The 21,786-nt window shown below is 29.4% G+C and overlaps 5 protein-coding genes across 5 annotated transcripts; all 5 read left to right on the top strand.

The window, feature by feature from the left end:
• Nucleotides 1-821: 821 nt before the first annotated feature.
• LOC103575298 (aminopeptidase N) lies at nt 822-8,555 on the top strand. The gene is made up of 10 exons (XM_053739263.1): nt 822-901; nt 987-1,466; nt 1,541-1,730; nt 1,810-1,870; nt 1,934-2,015; nt 2,087-2,448; nt 5,110-5,158; nt 5,824-5,907; nt 7,507-7,623; nt 8,390-8,555. The coding sequence occupies exons 1-10, from the start codon at nt 822-824 to the stop codon at nt 8,553-8,555; spliced, it is 1,671 nt and encodes a 556-aa protein (XP_053595238.1).
• A 296-nt stretch (nt 8,556-8,851) lies between these two features.
• LOC103575296 (uncharacterized) lies at nt 8,852-12,381 on the top strand. The gene is made up of 4 exons (XM_008555025.1): nt 8,852-9,031; nt 10,786-10,991; nt 11,940-12,047; nt 12,228-12,381. Exons 1-4 carry the CDS (start codon nt 8,852-8,854, stop codon nt 12,379-12,381), a joined length of 648 nt encoding a protein of 215 aa, XP_008553247.1.
• Nucleotides 12,382-13,180: 799 nt separating this feature from the next.
• LOC106693524 (uncharacterized) lies at nt 13,181-15,348 on the top strand. Its single transcript, XM_014441534.2, has 5 exons — nt 13,181-13,277; nt 13,567-13,646; nt 14,559-14,710; nt 14,897-15,004; nt 15,237-15,348. Exons 1-5 carry the CDS (start codon nt 13,181-13,183, stop codon nt 15,346-15,348), a joined length of 549 nt encoding a protein of 182 aa, XP_014297020.2.
• Nucleotides 15,349-16,156: 808 nt separating this feature from the next.
• LOC103575295 (uncharacterized) lies at nt 16,157-18,391 on the top strand. Its single transcript, XM_008555024.1, has 5 exons — nt 16,157-16,177; nt 16,322-16,459; nt 16,556-16,731; nt 18,062-18,178; nt 18,262-18,391. The coding sequence occupies exons 1-5, from the start codon at nt 16,157-16,159 to the stop codon at nt 18,389-18,391; spliced, it is 582 nt and encodes a 193-aa protein (XP_008553246.1).
• Nucleotides 18,392-18,589: 198 nt separating this feature from the next.
• Nucleotides 18,590-20,756, top strand: LOC103575294 (uncharacterized). Its single transcript, XM_053739261.1, has 4 exons — nt 18,590-18,674; nt 18,755-18,846; nt 18,969-19,153; nt 20,636-20,756. The coding sequence occupies exons 1-4, from the start codon at nt 18,590-18,592 to the stop codon at nt 20,754-20,756; spliced, it is 483 nt and encodes a 160-aa protein (XP_053595236.1).
• The last annotated feature ends 1,030 nt before the right edge of the window (nt 20,757-21,786 follow it).

Raw genomic sequence — 21,786 nt, 5'->3', positions numbered from 1 at the left:
AAAGAATAATAAATTGTTAATTAAAATATCACTTTTATTCATAATATTGTGCTATAGTTTAAGAATAGATTTAAAAAATAATTTTTTTTTCTGCTTTGAAGAAACATTTTGTCGTCGAAGTTTTTAAATATATATATCATAACGATAAAATTCTATTTTTTGTTAATTGCCCTCAGCAATCTTCACGTTTCACGCAGAAAATAAATGTTAAAAACTTATCTATAACATTATTAAATAATTAAGAGTCTTTTGAAATCATAAAAACCCCAATAACTTCGTTCTAAAAAAATTAAGTGTCTATTTTTTTTTCTTTTTCAATTATTACTAAGAGCTTGAAATTAAACCTTTGACGTGAATTTCGGTAAGTACATAAATTTTGTACTGCAATTTTAGTTTTTTTTTTTATTAATTTATTTTTATTTTTAGAAAAGATCACTATGATAACGAAAAACTTGTCTATTTATTTAATAATAGTTATAAAAATTGTTATTTATCAATTTTTAATTCCATTAATTGTTAGCGCCAATTATATCTTTGATAATATTACACCAATAAATACTAAAATAACGCTGATACCTAACATCGAAAATTTAAATAATTTAACTTTTGACGCCGAAATACATTCTGAAATAGAAATTAAAAATGACACAAATGGTCCATTTGTATTTCACGTAAAAAATCTTAAAATTAAAAAAGATATTCTTTTAATAAATTCAATAAAAGGGTACACTACAGAAGACTATGATATTGACAATAAATCCGATTTGTTGACCATAAGATTTGCCGAAAAAATAACAAAAGGAAATTATTCTCTGATAGTTATGTATTCAGGTTTAATAAGTAGAAATTTGTCTGAAGCGTTCATTTATATTCCATATGAAAATGCATTTGGTGAAAAACAGTGAGCAACTCTTGACTCATATACTTATTGATCTATTAACTAGAATTAATGAATTAATAACTATTGATAACAAAAATTGATATAGATGGTTGCTGTCGACTAAAATTTCAAGTACCGGAGACGCAAGTAAAATTTTTCCATGTTGGTTCGATGACGGCTCGACAAAAACAACTTTTGAATTATCCCTCAGACATAATCGAGAACACACAGCACTTTCTAATACGCGACGTCGATTATCAGCTCTATCTCCAACTGATTATAATAATGAATGGACAATTTTCGAAAAAACGCCATTACTATTTCCTCAACAGTTGGCTTTTATTATCGGTAATTTTGAGCGCTCAACACATTACGATGAAGCTTACCGTGTATGGACGTTAACAGATGCCGATAATAATTACGAATATATATCTATTATTGGAGGTAAAATATGGAGTGCTATGAAAAATTTAACCGGCATAACTAATCACGATAAAATAATTAAAAATTTTGATTTCGTTATCCTACATAATGTTATTTTACCGCAAGTCAATCCATTTTATAGCTACGGAATTCTTATCACCAAGTAATTTTTATTTTTTCCACCGATTCCATTAAATTCGCAGTTTTATTAGAGTACTCATAATTATATTTTTTTAGTAATGAAATTGTCACCTTTATCAAAAATAATTCAGAAATTTTGAAACCGAAAACTAAATTGCATCAACAAATATCGTTTTCTATTTGCATGCAGTGGTACCCATTTTACAATTTTCAGTCTAATAATGATAATGACGTTTTTCTCAATTATGGAGTTATTGCTTATTTAGTAGCAGCTACAACTGATCAAGTCATTCAAAAATTCAATACATATTTTTTTTTATTATTTTACTATTGTAATATTTCTAATAAATAAATTTACATTGCAGTTTTATGAATCCCCATATGCAGTCGAAAAAATTATTCATCAGGTTTCTGATTCCCGCGATCGTAAGTTAAATTTTAAAATCAATGATTCCTTTTTTTTTTTAAATAATATATTATTTTTCACAGTTGACCTCACGATTATAAAAATATTGCATATTATTGGTGAAACAAATTTGCGTAATTTATTGCACAACTTAGCTGTGGAAAGGTATTTTTTTTATTGTTATCAAATTGACAAATTAAAATAAATAATCGTCATAATTATGATTAATTGAATAGTCATTTAGGAGTGCTGGAAACAAATTATCTTCTCCAAAAATATTCTAAAATATTAGGCGTTAATATTTTGAGAATGATGGAAATTTTGGGTAACTTGTTACTTACGGAGGGATACCCTGTCGTTAACGTAACCAGAGATTACTCAAGACATTCTGTTACTGTCAGACAAAAACGTTTTTTAAAAAATCCTTCAGAAAATTCGAATGAAAAATACTGGATTCCACTAAATTACGCAACTAAAAATAATCCAAATTTCGATGACACAACGGTCACTCGGTGGATTAATCCCGATTCAAATAAAATTGTTATGTCGGTAGCAGCAACTAATGATCAATGGATTATATGCAATAAGCAGCTGATTGGTAAGTATTTATTACAATTGTCTCAATTTTATTACTAGAGTTTGTATCATAGGTAATTATCGTGTTAATTATGATGAGAAGAATTGGAAACTGATAATTGATTATCTCAAAACATCAAAGTATGTAAAAATTCATCCAGTAAATCGTGCTCAGATTATTGACGATCTTTTGACATTGATGGAATTCGGATATCTAAATTCAAATTTACTTTTTGAATTAGATGAGTATCTTAAACAAGAAACGGATTCTATTCCGATGACTAGATTCTGGAATTATTTGTTTTATATTTATGATAACTTTTTTTATCGAAAGGATGGCTATTATGACAATTTCATGGTAGTTTTAAAATGCTCTTTTATTTTTGATACTTATAGATGAATTTATAGTTGTTTTTTTTTTTGTTTTTTTTATGTATATATTTAGAATCATTTCTTAATAAACCGGAATAAAAATCTAGACATTTTTTTCTGTAATGTAATCCGTGTTGCTGATCAGAACAAATGGGATAAATTATATCAACTGTATGATCATTATAGAAGAATTGGAATTTATCAGGCACTTGGATGTTCATCAAATGAAAATATTTTGCATAATTTCATGTCAATGGTTCTCAATAGTAACTCCGTAAAATCAAATTTTATTCTCAAATTGATGTTTGAAAGTATCGCAAAAAAAAGTATCATAGGCGTCGATTCTATTTTAGATTTTTTAATAGCCCGGCAAAATAAAGCAAAACTTAAAACGTAAGAATTTAACAATATTGTTTTTTTATCAATAAATTTTATTATCATTATCACTAATTATTTTTATTTTTATTACATTAGTCAGACCGATGTTGAATTTATCATAATTGGTACAATTATAGCAAAGAATTTCGTCAAAAATGGTTCTCAACTCGAAAAGGTATAAAACGTTTTTTTTTATTTTTCAAAAAAAAAAAAACATTATTTTTCAAAGTGATCAATACTTTTTAACAGTTAAAAGATGTATTAGAAAATGGTAGACCTTACTTTGGAAAAAAACGCATGGAAAATTATTACAAGATCGCCGAATCCAATGTTCGCTCCTCAATCTAATTCCAACGAAAATTACTTTCTTTTTTTTTAAGCAATATCACTGTCATTTGACAATAAATAAACTCTGATAATTTTCAATGCTTTTTAATAAATGCCCAGTAGTATTACACATTTAGAGATTCACCGAGTTCAGAGAATAAAATAAATATTAAATAAAATAATTCAAGGAAACTGAGTGATACCGGACGTCGAATAAGAGCGCCAGGATATAACTGTAATTTGGCCAAAATGCAATACCCACGACTGCCACTAACCCTAGTACTAGTACTGTAGTAATACTATTTCTCTACAACTATTATACGAATAGAATTACTATACGGTATCGAATCGTAGGAGAAAGATATATATTCAAGTTCCCGAGTAGCATCAGATTTGCATACAAGAGTACTTAGAACATACTCAGATATTTCTCCGTGACAATGTCGTAGACTTTAAATTCACGTTAAGGAATTACTTCAGCGGCTATTTACTCATCTATTTTGTGCATTACATTTATATATATATATATATTAAGTATTTTATCATCTACACTTGGAAGACATTTAATTTTCAACTCGAAAACTCTAAACTCTAAACTCGTTACTTGTTAATTCTGACGTCGTATCTTGTCATTTACGACCGCATTGTTTCTACTGAAAAGTTGTACTTTCTTTACAGTATTTCTTACACTTGTCACTATTTTTGCTTACACAATAGCGGTATTATTTTTATTACAAGAATGACAATGTCAAGTCTGATGCAATTAAACAACTTTTACTAAATTTATTGCTAAAGTATTTCGCGAACAAGAAAATTTACTGATACAAACGAATAGAGTTGTAGTTATTTAAAGTAATGAAAGTTTCATTTCTAACAAAGTTTTATTAATTCATTATAACCTGAAATTTATTAGTATATTATTTTATTTAAATGCAACTTTTAGTTATTTATTTTACAAAAGTTATGAATTATTTATTATTTTAATAATAAAAATGAAGATCCATCTTAATTAATTCTTGAAGCTCGAGTCATTCAAAATTTAAAGACAGCATAATAATAGATATATTAAAAAGTTAAACCCTTTATAGAATCAGATAAAAAAATATCTTTATCTATGTGGTGAGTAGTTGATCTTGTTTTCGTGAAAGAATGGAATGAAATGAGATAAAAAGTTTATATAACTTGAAAGAAAAATCTAAATCCGTAAATCCTCAATTAGCGATATTTCTTTTGGTTTGCTCGGATAAACGGATGGCAGTAATGGCTACATGGAGTTTGAGTAAAATTGAAGAACGAGTTTCCAATAATATATATAATTACAGAATATACAGAAACGATGAGAGAATCTCGTGGGTCTTTGACCAGCCATGCTGATGCACACGTCCCAATTACTTGAGCAAAGAGTAAAGATTTCGTGTGAGTTGTTCATCCTGAACAAGCTTTTTTTTCTTTCTTTCTTTATTTTACTCTTCGAGATTTTTAAAATTTTATTTTATTTCTGTTCACCTCACTCTTTACTCTACCTCCAGTTCATTTGAGATGTTACGTGTCACGTCATCATTACTCGTGTTAATACAACTGAACTCTATTGTTTCAATTGCACAAGAAAATCATTCTCCGGTTCTTCTATTTCCTAAAAATTCCGTTTTTCAGGTAAGAGTTGCCATTAATCAAATAATTTATCTAAATGTTTAGTTTTAAATAACTATCGATTAGCATAAGTTTAATATTCAAACTTCCATTAGTCAGCTATAAATTGTTAATCCACTTATAAATTTATTGTGTGATGGCTAATAAATTAAACAATAAATGCCACTTAGTTAATATTTAACTTGAACATAAAAACAAACAATCAATCAAATAAGTAAATAACAGCCAACTGATGTTAAAATTTAATTTCCGAGTATAATTACCGTGCAAACAATTATTATGTTAAATTTTGAGCAAATTTTGATATTCAAATTTTTATGGTTTAAATAAATAAAACACTGAATAAACCGATTAAATATTTTTTAATATTTTTTTAGTGCACGATAAAAATATGTCCTAGTTTAAATAAACATATTCATCAATCACCTGTATTTACATATATGTACACATATGATAGATACGATTTATTCACATGAAAACAATGAATTGATAAAATACTATCTATATTATTATTATTATTATTTTTGTTGTTGTTGTTGTTGTTGTTGTTGTTATAGTTTACTATTGGAGTGTCTGTGCCATTGTTAGCAACTAATAAAAAAGGTAACGTTGTTTTCTCAGCTGGATTTCAATTTAATTATGCACTGCCCTGGAATTTAACTCAATTACAATCACCGGCTATTATTCCCTCACGTCATACTGATGACTTTGATCTAAAGAATATTTATACGTCTATTGAAAATTTATTAGATCGGTAAGTTTATTTATTATCTATTTAAAAGAAAAAAAAATAATAGTAATAACCGTAGATATTATAAACATAAAAATAATAAAACCAAGATATATATAAAATAGTAAAATAAATTAGTGGAATATAATCGAGCATTGAAATCGTTTGCAGTGTACCGCAGTGGATTATCGAATTTTCTAACCTACACCCACGTTATTTTATATATTATATAGGAAGGACGTTAACTGCTGCGTTTGCGTGTCGACAATGGCACCGAAAATCCCCAGCAATTCCTGCTGCTGAACGCTTTAGAATAATACACATTTATTTGTTTAAACGAAAGCAAATAAAATATTTGTTGTATTAACTCGTTTTTTTTTATCCAACGGCATTAATTTTACCATGCCAATAGTTGAGCACTGTCCATTACTTTTATCCTTATATAAATTTAAAATTTAAGTAAATAGTTTATTATATATAATTACAATTAACAATATAATTAAAAAAAACAAAGAGGTAGCATGTGAAGTAGTATTTTTTGTTGCTGAATAAATTCCAGCATGTTCCAATTAATTTAAGTCCCGACAAATTTAATTCCACTACTTCAGTACTACGTTTGAGAAACAGTTAATACTTTATGAGCCTTGTCTCAATAAAAGTTAATTTATTTATCAAATAATTAACAATTAAACGACAGAATAAATAAAAAAATATTTATTCGGACGATTTAAACTTTTAATTTAGATTTTTTTTCGACTCGTTAGTAAAGCTTTCTTTGCCGCTGTAGTTATATACAAGTAAACTATTTGAGATAAAATCACGAGCAATTTCACGCGTACACCTTTCGTAATGAATTTTGTGTTGCCGCGAGGGTGGAATCAAGTCCACTCGAGAGAATCGATTTTGGTCTCTTTTTTCCTCTTCCCAGTCCAACCAATACCAGTACCAGTACCAGTACCAGTACTAGTACCAGTGCCACCAGCAACTAAAGTACATAAAGAAAATAAAAGAGTAAAATGAGACTCAAGTACTTTCTTTCTCTTTTACTTGTCCACACTGTAGTTGACGTCACTGTCGTTGTCGCGATGTCATTGTTGTCATCGGTTCTCATTCCTCGTCCTCATCCTCGTCTTCGTCTTTATCTTGCTCGTTGTCGTCTCGTCAAGATGAGCCACTAATTATCGCCACTCAATGTCGTCTATGCGATTATAATACAAAATCTTAATTATTCATTAAACATTTTTTTTTTTTTTTTAAATTAATTACTTAAAGACTTTTTTATTTATTAAAAATTGTACTTGCATTCTTTGAGCGGTTGACTTAAAAATAAATTAAATTCTTGGTAAATTACGACAAAAATTTTAATTAAAAATGAAATTTTCTATAAAAAATATTGTTGTAAATTATAGTTAAACTTTTTATTAAGACTAAGAATAAATTTTAGTATCCATCAAGTCAACGTAAATTAAAATAAACTGTTATTATTATTACTATTATATACAGTCCATTAATTATTTAAATTGCTGATGACGTTATTTCCGAGTAATAATAAAATGCAAAGCTTGTAATAAAATCAAGTATATTTATTAAAATAAAAAAAAATATTTTCTTATCCATTTGCAGTTACAAGTGGGGCAACGGTAGACAGTGTCTTTTAAAAAGTATTTGCGAGCTTGCAGAAACTCCATTGAGCAAAGTAAACAGCGACATCCTCGTTGATGTTGTTCATTTATTACTGACGTAAGTTTCAATTTTTAACTCAAACTAAACTGAGTAAATACATTTTTTTTTGTCATTCATTCATTTAATTAAAATACAAAGTAATACAAATTTATTTCTTCACCAAAGGTTTTGTATTATGTCAATGTTTCTCGCTTTTATTTTATTAACTCCTGTATTACTTATGTACGAATAGAGTGGAATTAAAGTTGTTAGATTGAGTTAGCTGGTAAGAAAGAAGCCAAAGAGTAAATAAGTAGAGAGTGTAGTTAACGAGAGAATATGAATGTTGTTAGTCAAAGTTATACTGTAAGCTTCGTTAGGTTATCATTAAAGTGTATTATTCCCTCTGGTTCATGAGCTTTTATATATAGAGATGATACCTTAATTTTTTATTTACTTAAATATACCACTTGATTATTTAAAAACGTTCGTTATATTTTATTTATCATAGTAATAATAATAATAATAATTATTATTATTATTATTATAACTACTCGCAATTCGGTGAGGAAAAGTACAAGACGGTTCTCTAAGAATTAAAAAAAAAAAGTTTTATAATTGGATATAATTTTTTTTTAGGTCAAAGATTTTAATTTTAAAAATTATAAATTCTGTATGCTGCCCATTTTATTTTAAAAAAATAAATTAAAAAAAAAATTTAATTCCATACTGATATAATATACTAATAGATTCATAAAAAAATACGTTTAGGATTTGATTTCAAGTATCGATAACCTGTCATTCAATTTATCATTTTATTTTATTTCATTTTTACCACATCCAGTCCAACGGAAGATTTACCGGAGAAAGTTAATTCAAGTCACCGTACCATCGACAAATTGTACCGTCAAGCTGAACTGTTGGGTAGATCCGGTGGTGACTGTACTTGGAGTTATCCCGATTGCATCGAATCACCTCTCAAGTCATTTACCCAAATTGTATTTACTTGAATTAATCTATCTACACTCATCCTATACTACTCTTTTCAAGTAATATATATATCCATATATTTCACATAAAATTATAAAAATTTTTTATTTTCTTTATTCCACTTGTGTATTTAATAAAAACTAATATCCAAGTCACTCTTTATTTTCAAGTTATTAAAAAAAAAAAAAATGTTTAAAGCTCGTTATTAAATTGGAGTTTTATTAAAAGATGAAAATTACCGTGAATTGAGAATAAACAACAGAGTGTAATTTTAATAATGAATTTATTATCTTCAGGATAAATACAAGAAGATTAAATGTTTTCCAACGTTAAGCGAGTCAAGAGGAAATTTATTATTTTGTTATTTATTGAACTTTATTACAGTACAAGTATTTGCAGTAACAGCAGATGCTATTCTACGGCAAGTGAAACAAATTTTAATGAAATTATTTACCCACCACCACCAATTGTCTATCCCTATGGCGGAACATTCAAGGTAAGTTATTCTATTTACTATTTACGTGGGTAAGAAAAAATAAATAGCAGAAAAAATTTATTCTAATATTATTTACATCTGTTTTATTGACCGGCTCATCAGATATGACATTCGTATCACGTAAAATATTTTTCTTGACAAGTTCCCCTGTTTTATTTAGCAATATTTTTTATCGACATCAATAGACAATATTGTGGCTGGAAGTGAAGACGAGAATAAAGACGAATTTTATTTACGGATCCGTTGGAGTTTTATTGCCTCAAGGTAGCACTTTATTCGTAATAGCTTCTATTATCTAGATGTCTCCCGGGCAAAATGGGTAGACCGGTAACGATCTTCCGCATCCTCGCACCTCATTGGTTTAATCGATAATTAACCACCATTCGTCCTCACTATCCCTCCTAGAGCCAGGCATATTTATTTATAGATTCTGTTAAATAATAACATAGTAATCTGTTGATTTTATTGTCTCGTCAATTTTATGGGTTATTTATTTGATGAGGATTATAAATATTGTCGGACACTATTTACATTCAGTAGGGTGCGGAAAATGCTTCAGAAAAATCCACCATCTCTTGGAATCACGATAAAAAAATTATTTCAATCCTACGGTGACTTGAAATAAAACTCATGGATGCTCAGTTGTCCATGACGCCCCAAGACTCGCCTGAAAGGACATCAAACTCAGTAGTACAGCAAAAAAAAAAATTTATTTCTATGTTTCGTGGATAAAATATAATCCGAAAAGCCCACAGAGCCTCGAGACCTTCTCGGGAGCCTTCAAACTCGATATAACACCCCATTTTACCCCATTTAACTTTGGGTATGCCTCTTTTTATTATGTATAGCTATAATTCTTATTGTTTTTATTAAACAAAGCCATTATAAAAAAAGAAAATTAGGGTTATTATTGTAATGCCAGAGTTGGAAAAGGGAACCCAAAGTAAATTAACATAGAAATGATGAATTTTTGAATAAATAGGGCAAAAAAAAAGTAGTCTCATATAAGAAAGCTCCTTCGTGGCTAAGAGTAATATCAGATCGTCACAGGATAAATGGGCATGCGGCACATATTATAAAACTAGATTCAAAAAGTTGAAATATGAGCGGAACGAGTCGAGCGGACGAACTGGCTCTGCTGGCGAAAACCTCTGACCAAAGCAAAAAAGCAAAAAAGCATCTCTACCTTTCGGCCGGCTGTAATTTTATACCCTTTTTCTACATCATCCCGTTGGATATGGGGTTTTATTCGTCGTGTCATTGCTCTCAGCTCTCGAGCCCTCTTTGTCGTTCTCCTTTACTATTTGTCTCTCGTTCGCTGCTATTTTAACATCCCCCGTTGTCTCTTGCTATCCCTCATCCATGCTCTCGCTCTGCTGCCATGCACATGCACATGCACTTCTCTCTTATACGAGACACCCTTAATATACCTACCTTTATGTGTACTTTCGTGACATCATCATTACTCTTTCTCTATCTTTTTCTCTCTTCCTTTTACTCTTTACTATTTGCAAAAAGCTACTATTTTATGATCTTGTATTTTCCTCAATAAAATTCATACAAAAAATAAAAATAAAGTACACATAGATTTTTTATTGACAATTTTAGTTGCAACCGACAGTTAAATGTCAGCTGAAAAATAATCCAGACATCAGTATTCAAATATAAAAAATTATTTTATCGTATCTCAAAGTTGTAAAAAATATCTCATGTTTTTGTTGTTGTTATTAAATTAAATAAAATATTATTTAAAGTTTCTTATAGGAATTGCAATGCCGATATTGTCAGGAAAAAGACTTTTGACGTACAGCCAAAATTTTCAATTCCAATATCCGTTGCCCCAAAACGCAACAATGTTTACAAATTATTTTTCGTCATTAAAAAAACGTCGACGCAGATCTATATCCGGTAATGATGAAAGAAGAATATTCTATGAATTATTAGAACACGAATTACACAGGTAAATAATTATAAATTAATGTTTTTAGTCGAAAAAAAAAAAAAAAAATTTTGGTTATCGAATAGTAAATAAATATAATTGATGCGCAATCCTTGTAGAATTCAATCGAGCAAAAAATATGCTTAATTAACGAGTAAAATCTTAATTGTTCTTCCAATTTCTCGCTGACTATTGCAAATTCTTTAATCCTCCTTCCACTCTATCCTTATCTTCCAATATAATAAAATAAAGACAATTTTCCACGAGCTCTTTAATTATCGATGAACGTCTTCTGTGCATACAAAATTGCTTTTATAATATTCATAACAATAGCAGGGGCAATAAAAATAAAAAATAAAAATCACAATGATAACAAATGATGATGATAAAGTTGGTAAGCTTGATAAATTATTATTATTATTATTATTTTTATGCGAAAAATAAATAAAATACATCAAGGAATAAGAAAGAAATAAAAAAAAATTTATAAAAACTTTCAATCATCCGAGTACTAACAATCGTTCGATAATAATTTATAGTCAAAACTAATTGGATAGTTTTTATTATCGCGATAGTCTCTCGAGTGTTCAATGTACTATGATAAATTTATTTCCATTATCAAATTCAATTATTGAGATAAAATTTAAAAAGTTACGCTAGATTATATCTTATTCCTTTTTTTAAATCCTCTTATTTTTTGTTTAAATAAAACTCTAATAAATCAACTGAATTTTTCCTTCACTAGATAGTTTAAAAAATAAAAGATCCTTGTAATAATGAAAATAACTCGATACTTCTTTGAATAAATATTCGACAATTTATTAAATTTAATATTTAAGGACACTTACAAATAATTGAAATAAAAGAATAAGTTGGTCAGAAGTCCGTTAGATGCCAGCATCGACATATTCAAGGGATGGTTATTAAAAGATAAAAACAACATGGGGGTTATTTCTTTTTTTCTTTTAGATGGAGCGGAAACGGCAAAGCTTGTATGCTAAAAAGTATATGCGAGGCATCAAGTGTCCCGCTAAACCGTGAAAGTCTTGTTGAAAATTTGTTACACGTCGTCTTGACGTAAGTCGTTATTACTTTGTCAACTTATTTTGTTGTGCCGGGTATAAACATTTTAAAAAATCCACATATTTGCTTGTAAATACCCAGCAAAAGCTTTTTCAAACATACAAGCTTAGACATCCACTGTACAGGTGTATTGTCAGATCTTTGATAGTAACATAATTTAATATGTACTTACAGCCCGGACTATGGTAATAATTCGACATTTGCTGACAAGGATTACTTAGAAGCTTCTCAAGCTGGAAGACGTGGAGATGATTGCACCGTAATCTACTCACACTGTCCCAAAGGATATGGATTGCTTGATTCAATATCACAAATTTATTCAGTTTGAAATTGTAATAAAAAATATAAATTAATGAAATATTTATTTTGCTCTTAATTAATTTATTAGAGTACTTTATTTACTTAAATACCTGGCGTAAAGTATAACTTTGATTCCAACATGCTTAAAGCATATTTACACGTATTTTATAATAAATTATTACAAATTAACCGCAGCGATGTTTGCTCTTACTGGCACTTACTCACATGCACACCAAACAGGATAAAATATAGTAGCAAACTGGACACCTAGGGTGTTTACCAAAAGCTAACGACCTTTGCACACCCAACCAAACCAAAGCCAGAGAACCTCTCTGCAATGCTAATATAACTCATCAGCAAACCTTAACAACAACCGCCATCATTACCATCATCGTGTCACCATCACCGCTACAATCGCCATCAAATTCTTCGTCACTCGATAAATTTCTTTCTTTTACTTACATTAAAGCCTTCAGCTGAAGAGTTAATTTATTAATCTTAAAATTAAAAAAAAAAAAAAAAAAAAAATTGCTTTTAAAAAGCTGAGGGAGTGTATCGCTTGTTAAATTCGTTTAGCTGGATTCCCAATTAAATTAACCAGCCACTGTATCTCTTGGAATCAACACTAACCATCGTGTTGTTAATTGGCTCTCGGTTTACTTATATATGTATACATCAAGGGGCTTACAAATTCACGAGAGCAAGGGAGGATTCAAAAGGGAGAGAGGAAGCCAGACTCGAAGTAAAAGTGTGCGAATGTGTGAGAATGATGAGGAAGTAACAAGAGTAGAGTAGTGTAGAGTAGAGAGTAGAGGAGGAAAGGAAAGATGAAGGTGAAGGCAAACGCAAAGGTACAGGAAACCGTTAGTCGTATAAAAGAGAGTGGAAGTGAGAAAAGAGAAGTGGTCGGTGGTGGTGGTAGAGGTAAGTTAACTCTCAAGGATAAATCGTAGTCGGAAACTTTGGGTAAACTTGCTCAGGATATATACCAGTAACTTTCCTTTCGTGACACGCTTGTCAGTGGTTAAGGATTCGAGTTAAGAGACGGTAACACACACGTACACGCACATCTAAATACACATTTATACATACACCGTTAGATATAAATGTATGTATATATTTATATAAAGTGTACGACTAAATAAGCCAACTAACATCTCACCTTTCGTGATGACTTCAAGACTCAGACTTTTGATTTTCATGGCTGTTTTAGTTTTAGCAGTTGATGTTGACTCTATAAATGCTCATCGTCCTCGTAGATCTTTAGCTTTTCGTAAAGGCAGTACCTTTTTTGTAAGTTTTATTTTCAAATAATTTTTTTTTTTTTTTTTTTTTTTTTATATTTATAAGGACACGATTTGATAATAAAAAATGAAATGAAAATAGAAGACTATTAACAAGTTTTTTAAAACAATAAAATTAAAAAAATGGTACAAGTTAAAGGACAAGTTGAAGGATATAAAGGACAAACGGTTGAGAAGGGATCACTTGACAAGTCGTAAAGGGTTATAACCTCAAGAAATAGAGTGAAGCATAAGTAGATAAAGAAGATCATGGAGGAGAAAGTAAAGATAGAGAAGACAAGAAGGTTGTGTGTAAAAAATTGATAAAACTTTAAAGTCATTGGATCCTTATTGCGAGACTCGGGTGTATCGAATACAAATAGATCTTAACATTTTTTGTATTACTTGGCTGTAAGAAACAGAAAAGTCTGGTGACTCTTAGCAAGCGATACTGCTACACATTTAGGTATAGACTGTAGTGTTTTAGTGTAGAGTCAATGACAAATGGGTTGCCAGGATCAGCCGACTACGACCTTTTACTCCTACTGGTTCTTCTGCTCCCTCTGCTGCTTTTACTCCTTATTTTTTCCCCGCCGTCTCCATCATTTATACATACACATACACATAAACGTACCACTTGTTCACTCATTCACTTACTTATTCTTATTTTTTACTCGCTCCACGTCTACACGCTGTTGATGCAGACTCGATAGACCTTAATATTGGCTTCAACCTCAGCTCACAGGCTATTTGTCTCATTGAACAACACTTTTAGCTACAATTTGTGGGAGTTTTTATTTTATTTTACTACAGTTTTAAATTTATCGTCACAGTATAAATTTTTTTTTACATTTATTTGACACTCTATCATATTGTCGATGTAAAATATGCATACAAATAATAATTTTTTTTTTGTTCCCAGTATCGACTTAACTATAAAATAAATTCCGTCGCATGGACAACTATTTTTGCCCAGGCTTCAGGTTTTAAAGTTTCTTGGCATTTGCCTGATGGGGCTAAGCAAAAACGTTCTATTGACCATTTGCATGATGATGTCAAATTTTTATATGACAGGTAATTCATTTTACTTATTGCAACAAAAGTAGTAATCCATTTTTTTTTTTTTTTTTTTTTTTTATTGAAAAATTTTTATGCGAATTTAATAAACTCGAGTATGAATAAAAAGATAAATAGGTATGCTGATAAAAAAGGTTAATAAAAATAATAATTTAATTAATATTTGAAAAATTTTTTTTAAAGCCACGGTTTTAATGGTCAATCCTGCCTCGCCCGGAACATTTGCGAAGCAATGAGCTACGCGAACCGTAAGGACGGCGTTATGGCGAAGATATTAAAATTGTTAGCGCGGTATGAAGCACTTGAATTATTCTGGGAATGTACACTCGAATCAATTAATCGAGTTTCACCCTCTCTCTGGCCTTCTCTGCTCTCATTTTCTCTATCCCGCTGATTTTCATATCCTCCATTACTCTATCTAGTTATACATACATACATACATACATACATATGTATGTGTGTGTGGGAATATAGACATGTATACCACTACAAGTGAATAAGGTCTAACTGGCTGTGATTTCAGAACATCCAATACCAATTGTACTCACGACGAGGACTCAGTACTTGAGTGTCAGCAATATACAGAGGCTTGTCCCCTGCAATTAATTAGTATCAATGGCTTTCCTGAGTACTGAAAGGCTTTTATCTATAAGTGGAAAAATTTATAAAATTAAGCTGCTCTATTTTACCATCGAGCTTAAATGTTTTTATAATATACTTGCTAATACATTCATTATTCTTGTAGTTGCTACGATAAATAATAAATAAAACAATGTCAAGATTTGTTTTTTTTTTTTTTTTTTTTTTTTATTTCAGACTCAATCTATTTTTATTCTTAGCATGATTTTTATTTATTTAATAATTTTGTATATGAGGTCAACCCTTAAATGTATATGTATATGTAATTCATATTATTCCCAGACTTACCTTTGTCCTTTGTAAATAAATTAGGACAGTGACAAGACTGTCTCTATAAAAAAAAAAAAAAAAAAAAAAAAAAAAATATTGACTTTTTAGAAAGGAAATTTATTATTGAATAAAGAAATTAAAATAATAAGCATCGTTATGGCTATACTGAGAGAAGAAGCAAGTGTCAATTAGGAGAAATAATATAACGGATCGTCCGTGTTGTATCAACGAATTATCACGGGGTTGAACTCGAAAACTTTGATGGTTTCGAGTATGAAACGTGAGGTCGAGGCTTTGAATATTACTCGTACAAAGGCACACTAGTTTTTATTATACTCAGGCCTTTATAAATACTGTATTTCGGACTTGCTTTGTCTATGAAAACTCTAGTGTGTAATAATAGTAGCAGTAGCAGTAGCAGTAACAGTAACAGGAGCAGAAAAATATATATTCAGCAATACATAATACGGGTACAGAGGTGGAAATAGTTGCTGTAGGTGGAGACGGAGCTCGGACAAGCTCGCAAAGAAAAATATGTTTGGTGAAATGACAAACGTACGTTCTTTTGTGTCCAAAGAAATAATAAACAAAAAATATATTACAATAATAATAATAGTAATAGTAATAGTATGGAAAAAGTAATATTTATATGACATTCTTTTAGATTTTTTTTTTTTATCCTTTTTCTCCTGGTTACAGAAGCATGGAATATTTTGCCTCGTTTGTCTAAGCTTAGGGATTGTTGTCGCAGACATTAAGAATCTCACTGATGCTCAAGAAAATATTTTGTCACGACAAAAAAGATATTTAATATTTCCTCGAGGTAGTAACGTTCAGGTAAACTGAAACTAAATGCTTAGTTTTTTTTTTTTAATTTTTTATTTCTTGCAAACGAAGAAAAGAAATAACAATTTTTGTTTTTTTCTTTTTCAGTTGGTTTATTGTTTAACAATCGGAGCGTTTGCTGGAAAGCCAGATAATGTGGTGGTGGGAATGACAGCTGCTTTGGCATGGGAACTGCCGAGTGAAGTCGATAAAAAAATAACTAAATTACTGCACCGCCGAACACGAAGCGTGATCTTCCCTAAAATCGAAGCTCTTCTTCAGTCGTAAGTTTTTTACGGTAAACCGAGTGAAAACATTATAAAACTACGAAACAAAAAATATTATTTTCATTACAAGTTGTTTTCCGACCATTATAAACTTTTATCCTCAACCCTCATCCCTTAAAGCCTTTACGACTCCTGCAACTTCTTCCTTAATTTTAAGTTCAACTTTTTTTCTTTATCACTGAAAAAAAAATCAACACTTTTAATTGTTGGAGGAATTTTAAAATAGTTTAATTATAAAATATATATTTGTTTCGTAATTTTATTTTTTCATTATTGGGTACAACAAAAGCAACTTTTTGAGGTACTTTTGTATTTGTCACATATCACTTTTGGACTGAAGAATATATTCATCGTGAAATAGAATCTACCACTACTTGAACATAACAAAGAACTAAGAAATAGTTTTATATTTTCCCATTGCTATTTACTAGATGTCTTTGCTATATATTTGAATCAATCGTGACTTTTGTGAAACACTTTTGAATTTTCAATACACATGACACGCTTTCTATATCTATATTCTATATTCATAAACAAAAAAATATCAAATATATATAATAGAAAAAATAAAATAAAATACAAAACGGGTAAAGAAATAGAGTTACACACTTTTGTATGTATATATAGAGAGAGAGAGAAGCAAATGTATAGATATATAGGGTGAGGGTGAGAGCAATAAAGAAGCAAAAGCTTGTACAATATTGTTTTCTATCCAATGTATTCTCTCTGCCCTTGATATATTTCGCAAAGTAGTTTTATTTGTTTGTGAGATATTGTCTGGAAAAAAAAAAAAAACTAAATTTAACATACAGCTGAAGCAATTGAGAAAGTGTCTGCCTACTTTCTGAAAATGAAATATCTTGTCTCTACAATTTTTTTTTTTTGTCAACTCAATATCAAATTTAAAAACGATTTTGGATTATTATATTTTTGACACTTGATCATATAAATGAGATTTAAATTGCGTCACTAAGTTTTGGGGCCATGACTTATTGGTGACAAAATTTTCGGATAATTGATAACAGAAATAAATTATTACAACGCATTTTTTAAAATAATGAAATTTAAATTATTTGAATAGCTGTCAGTTACATTTGAACGTACATCAATTTTTGACACCTTTGGCAGCTTTAAAAAAAAAGCTCGGGTTTTTAAAATTGATAATTCATAAAATATTGACAGCTGACTGTTCATCAGAGTAATGTTATTAAAAAAAGTTAATTTTAATCAAGTATAACATTTAAATTTATTTTTAATAATCTTTTTCGTACTTTTATAATTTACATGTTAAATATAATTTTTTGAATTTTATTACGTAAACTTACAGAGCTGGTCTTGACGGTAGAGCTTGTGTAATGAGGGCAATTTGCGAGGCCGCAAATCGGGATAGTGATAAAATCGGCAGTGGAACATTCATTCAAGAACTTTTGCATGTTATTTTCAGGTAAACTTGTTCTAAATCTCTAAAATTAATCGTCTTAATATACTTAACAAACTTCAAAGTTAATTTTAAATTTTATTTTGCAGATTAAGAAATGACGGAAATAACTTTGATAAATCTCAAGACAAGATTTACGATTTTACTCATCAGAGTAAGATGAATTGTGCTCAAGAGTATCCAACTTGTCGACACTCCATTTATGAACTTGACTTTTGACACTTTTACTTTATACTAAAGGAAACTTTTAACAACTATTAACACCTTTATAAAAAAAATTTTATGCCCAAAAAATCCTTGTATCACTCGAAAATATGTATTTTACATTTATTTATAAATAAAATAAAAAAAAAATATTAAATTTATTTACAATTAAAAATAATGACCAAGAATTCATAACCGGAAGCTTTGTAAGAAATGTTTAATTTACAATTTAGCGTTAAAAAAAAAATAAAACCCGTTACACTTGTCACTGTGTTGCCACAAAAAAAGTCAGTCGTTGGTCTAAACTCGAAATGACAACAAATATAAATTTACCTTTTTTATATTTTTTATTTATTGTTATTATTATTGTAATAATAGAAGCAAGCAATAATGTCGGTAGTAAATTAAATCTAACAAAGAGAGAAGTACCAAAAAGATATTTAATATTTCCACAAGGAAGTAATGTACAGGTACAGTAAATTGTTAAGTAAATATTATTATTTCGTATCGGGATAAATAAAAAAGTCTAATGACAATTGAATTAAATAAAATGATAAATGGGAAAATAAAATTTTATGAAATTCGAATGCAGATGGTTTACTGTTTGACGATCGGGACCTATGCCAAGCCAGAAAGCTTCTTTACAGTGGGAGTAACAGCGGGATTGGCTTGGGAACTGCCGCACAAAAACTCGGTGCCTTACCGAAAACCTGCTGAGGTTTATCACCGACGTAGCAGAAGAGAACTGTATCGAAAAGTGGAGTTAATGTTGAGCACGTAAGTCACTCAATCAATTGAATTTAAACTTTCAAACTAAAATAACAGTAAAAGTCTATTGCACGAGTATATCGCGGAATATAAATGAGCTATTGATTCTTATCGATTCGTTTTTTTATTTTTATTCTGTTAGCAACTTAACTTTTTCATGAAAATCATTTTTTTAATATCTATCAATTACTGATGATAATTAGTCGACAGAGTGAAAAAAATAAGCTGATGGATCTACAGAGGAGATAACATCGAGACGCTTAGACTCATTAAATAATACAACTTTCATAGATTTCAGTAAACTCAAGCCGTAAAAAAATTTTCTTATACCTTTAAAGACCTTTTTTCTCAATATCAAGTTTATGTTTTTTAATTAAAAATATTTGATAACTTGATCTTATCCTTTACATCAAACTTGATCCTTCATACTCATATATGTTATAAATAAATATATTTTATCGTTCACCATCGATAAAGTCAAGATAACCTCAGCTTCATAGGCTATCAAGCTTAGGACAATATATATAGACCCGTATGAATAGCTGGTTCAGTTAAGAAGATATCGATATTGCACTGCTATCACATGCCCCTGGGATACCAGTTATTTCTGAGGCTCGGAATAACCGTCCACCCGACGAGTTTTAACGATGTTATCTTTAACATCATTCTCCATCCTATGTTAACATCAGAATAATTAAATAAATCAACAACAACAACAACAAAAATAGAAAAAAATTATTTATCCAATTTACTCGAGTCTCGATATTTTTCTGTCATAAATTAAATATGCATTAAATATTTACATATACTTAGGTAAGAACTCAGTTATCACACCACCGGAAAGATGTCAGTACCAGTAGGGAGTTATAACGCATGAGTGGCTTCTTAAACGTGTTGCAACGTCACATCACGGCTGCTGATATTTGCCGCAACAAAGTTGAGCTTTTCGCGGACGTTGAGTCATTTAGTAACGTGACGTTAAGCTTGTTTCGGTATTATAATATATCATGTTATGATACCCTATTATAAACTCAAATATGTACTGAAAGTAGATAATTGCTACGAAATTACTTGGCAAATTTACAAACAATCATCTTTAATTTAAAAAAAAAAAAAAAATTTAATATATTTTCAGTATATAAAATTTGTTTTAACTTTTTTTCACATGGGTAATTATTAATCTGTTTAATTAATGATTCAAATTAGTCATCCTCTCAATTTGTATTACGCTCATTCATTAGCAAGTAATAATGTACGGTTGAATTGATAAATTGTAAATTAATTAAAACCCTAAATATCTACTCGATATAGATTTCCAGATTATTTGTTACTTCATTTTTATTTTTCAAACCTATCACAGCTTTGTTTTTTTTTTTGTTTTTTTTTTTTTTTTTTTTAAATCAAAGTCTGCATGATAAACTTGGAGCGGTTTTATAAAATATATAATAATTTATTAATAATAAAGTAAGAAGATGTCTTTTGTCTTTGCAGACGAGGCAAAGATGGCAAAGCCTGCGTGCTTAAAGCTCTTTGTCAAGCAGCAAGAAGAAATGACTCTGACGTCGGAAAAGGCAGCTTTATAGAAGAAATTCTTTACTCTATATTCACGTGAGTGCTGCGCATCATTCATTCACTTATTAAAATCACTTTTCCGCAACATATAAACTCATATTTACATACACTCACACATATTCATACACGAGTACGAGTTTTTCATGTGAAACCTGACAAAGTAATAATCTTCTTTATTACTTCATACACATTAATTTAATTACCTGGTTATTTTATTTAATAACTCACCACGTTCCCTTTCTTATTCGTTTTTTACAGATTACCCGGCGGTTCTTACGACGTCGACCCAAAAACTCAATACGAGCTAGCTCACGACTCCAATAACAATTGTGATGAAATTTATCCCACTTGTTCCGATGTTTTTTTTCTTTAAAAATGTCTTTATTTATTTAATCACCGGTATAAAGTATATATGTGTATAATTAAAAAAACAAAACTAACTAAAATAAAATTAAATGAAATAAAAGTAATGGAAAGAAAAAAATACATGATAATAAAAAGAAAAAAGTGTAACAAGAAATAACGAGATAAGTTTTTTCTCGTGGGGTTAAGCGATAATTTAACATCGATAACGGTTAAATTCACCGAGGACTGAACTTGGTAGTGATAAATTTATGAGACGCTTACAGCGCTACTCGAGGGAAAGTAACTGAGAAAGATAGTACTAAAATGACAAGGATGAAAATAACCCTATGGAATTTTATTAATAACCGCATACCTACTTTATCATTCTCGCTAAAATTTATACAGTTTTTTTTCTATTTATTTGAATATTAATAAACATTTTGTATACATCGTCATGTTTTTTTATTTAATATAATTTTTTACTCATTACTCATATATGACTTTGCTACAAATGAATTTTTTATGGTTCTGCGAAGAATAAAAAATTATTAACATGTGTTGGGATATTAAAATGCATATAAATGTTACCATGTACAAGGAAAATGTCATCTAGGATTAAAACTTTAGATATGACGAGTGTGTGTACATATACACATATATATATATATATATTTATACAAATGTAGGAGTGTAATTTCCTGCTGGCGAACTAGTGTCGCAGTTCA

Source organism: Microplitis demolitor, chromosome 5, assembly GCF_026212275.2.
Source record: "Microplitis demolitor isolate Queensland-Clemson2020A chromosome 5, iyMicDemo2.1a, whole genome shotgun sequence".
NCBI classification, from domain to species: Eukaryota; Metazoa; Arthropoda; class Insecta; order Hymenoptera; family Braconidae; genus Microplitis; species Microplitis demolitor.
This window is presented reverse-complemented; position numbering and strand designations above follow the sequence as displayed.

Bases quoted from the DNA above. Each gene is read 5' to 3' on its own strand.
- LOC103575294 (XM_053739261.1), top strand. From the start codon at position 18,590: ATGTTTAATTTACAATTTAGCGTTAAAAAAAAAATAAAACCCGTTACA. The intron at 18,675-18,754 runs GTCTAAACTCGA...TTGTAATAATAG, and splicing joins ACAAAAAAAGTCAGTCGTTG to AAGCAAGCAATAATGTCGGT. The intron at 18,847-18,968 runs GTACAGTAAATT...ATTCGAATGCAG, and splicing joins CACAAGGAAGTAATGTACAG to ATGGTTTACTGTTTGACGAT.
- LOC103575298 (XM_053739263.1), top strand. From the start codon at position 822: ATGTATTCAGGTTTAATAAGTAGAAATTTGTCTGAAGCGTTCATTTAT. The intron at 1,871-1,933 runs GTAAGTTAAATT...TATTTTTCACAG, and splicing joins GGTTTCTGATTCCCGCGATC to TTGACCTCACGATTATAAAA. The intron at 5,159-5,823 runs AAGAGTTGCCAT...AACTCAATTACA, and splicing joins AAAAATTCCGTTTTTCAGGT to ATCACCGGCTATTATTCCCT.
- LOC106693524 (XM_014441534.2), top strand. From the start codon at position 13,181: ATGAAGGTGAAGGCAAACGCAAAGGTACAGGAAACCGTTAGTCGTATA. The intron at 13,278-13,566 runs GTAAGTTAACTC...TGGCTGTTTTAG, and splicing joins GGTCGGTGGTGGTGGTAGAG to TTTTAGCAGTTGATGTTGAC. The intron at 14,711-14,896 runs GTAATTCATTTT...TTTTTTTTAAAG, and splicing joins GTCAAATTTTTATATGACAG to CCACGGTTTTAATGGTCAAT.
- LOC103575296 (XM_008555025.1), top strand. From the start codon at position 8,852: ATGTTTTCCAACGTTAAGCGAGTCAAGAGGAAATTTATTATTTTGTTA. The intron at 9,032-10,785 runs GTAAGTTATTCT...TATTATTTAAAG, and splicing joins CCTATGGCGGAACATTCAAG to TTTCTTATAGGAATTGCAAT. The intron at 10,992-11,939 runs GTAAATAATTAT...TTTTTCTTTTAG, and splicing joins TTAGAACACGAATTACACAG to ATGGAGCGGAAACGGCAAAG.
- LOC103575295 (XM_008555024.1), top strand. From the start codon at position 16,157: ATGTTTGGTGAAATGACAAAC. The intron at 16,178-16,321 runs GTACGTTCTTTT...TCCTGGTTACAG, and splicing joins TGTTTGGTGAAATGACAAAC to AAGCATGGAATATTTTGCCT. The intron at 18,179-18,261 runs GTAAACTTGTTC...TTTATTTTGCAG, and splicing joins CTTTTGCATGTTATTTTCAG to ATTAAGAAATGACGGAAATA.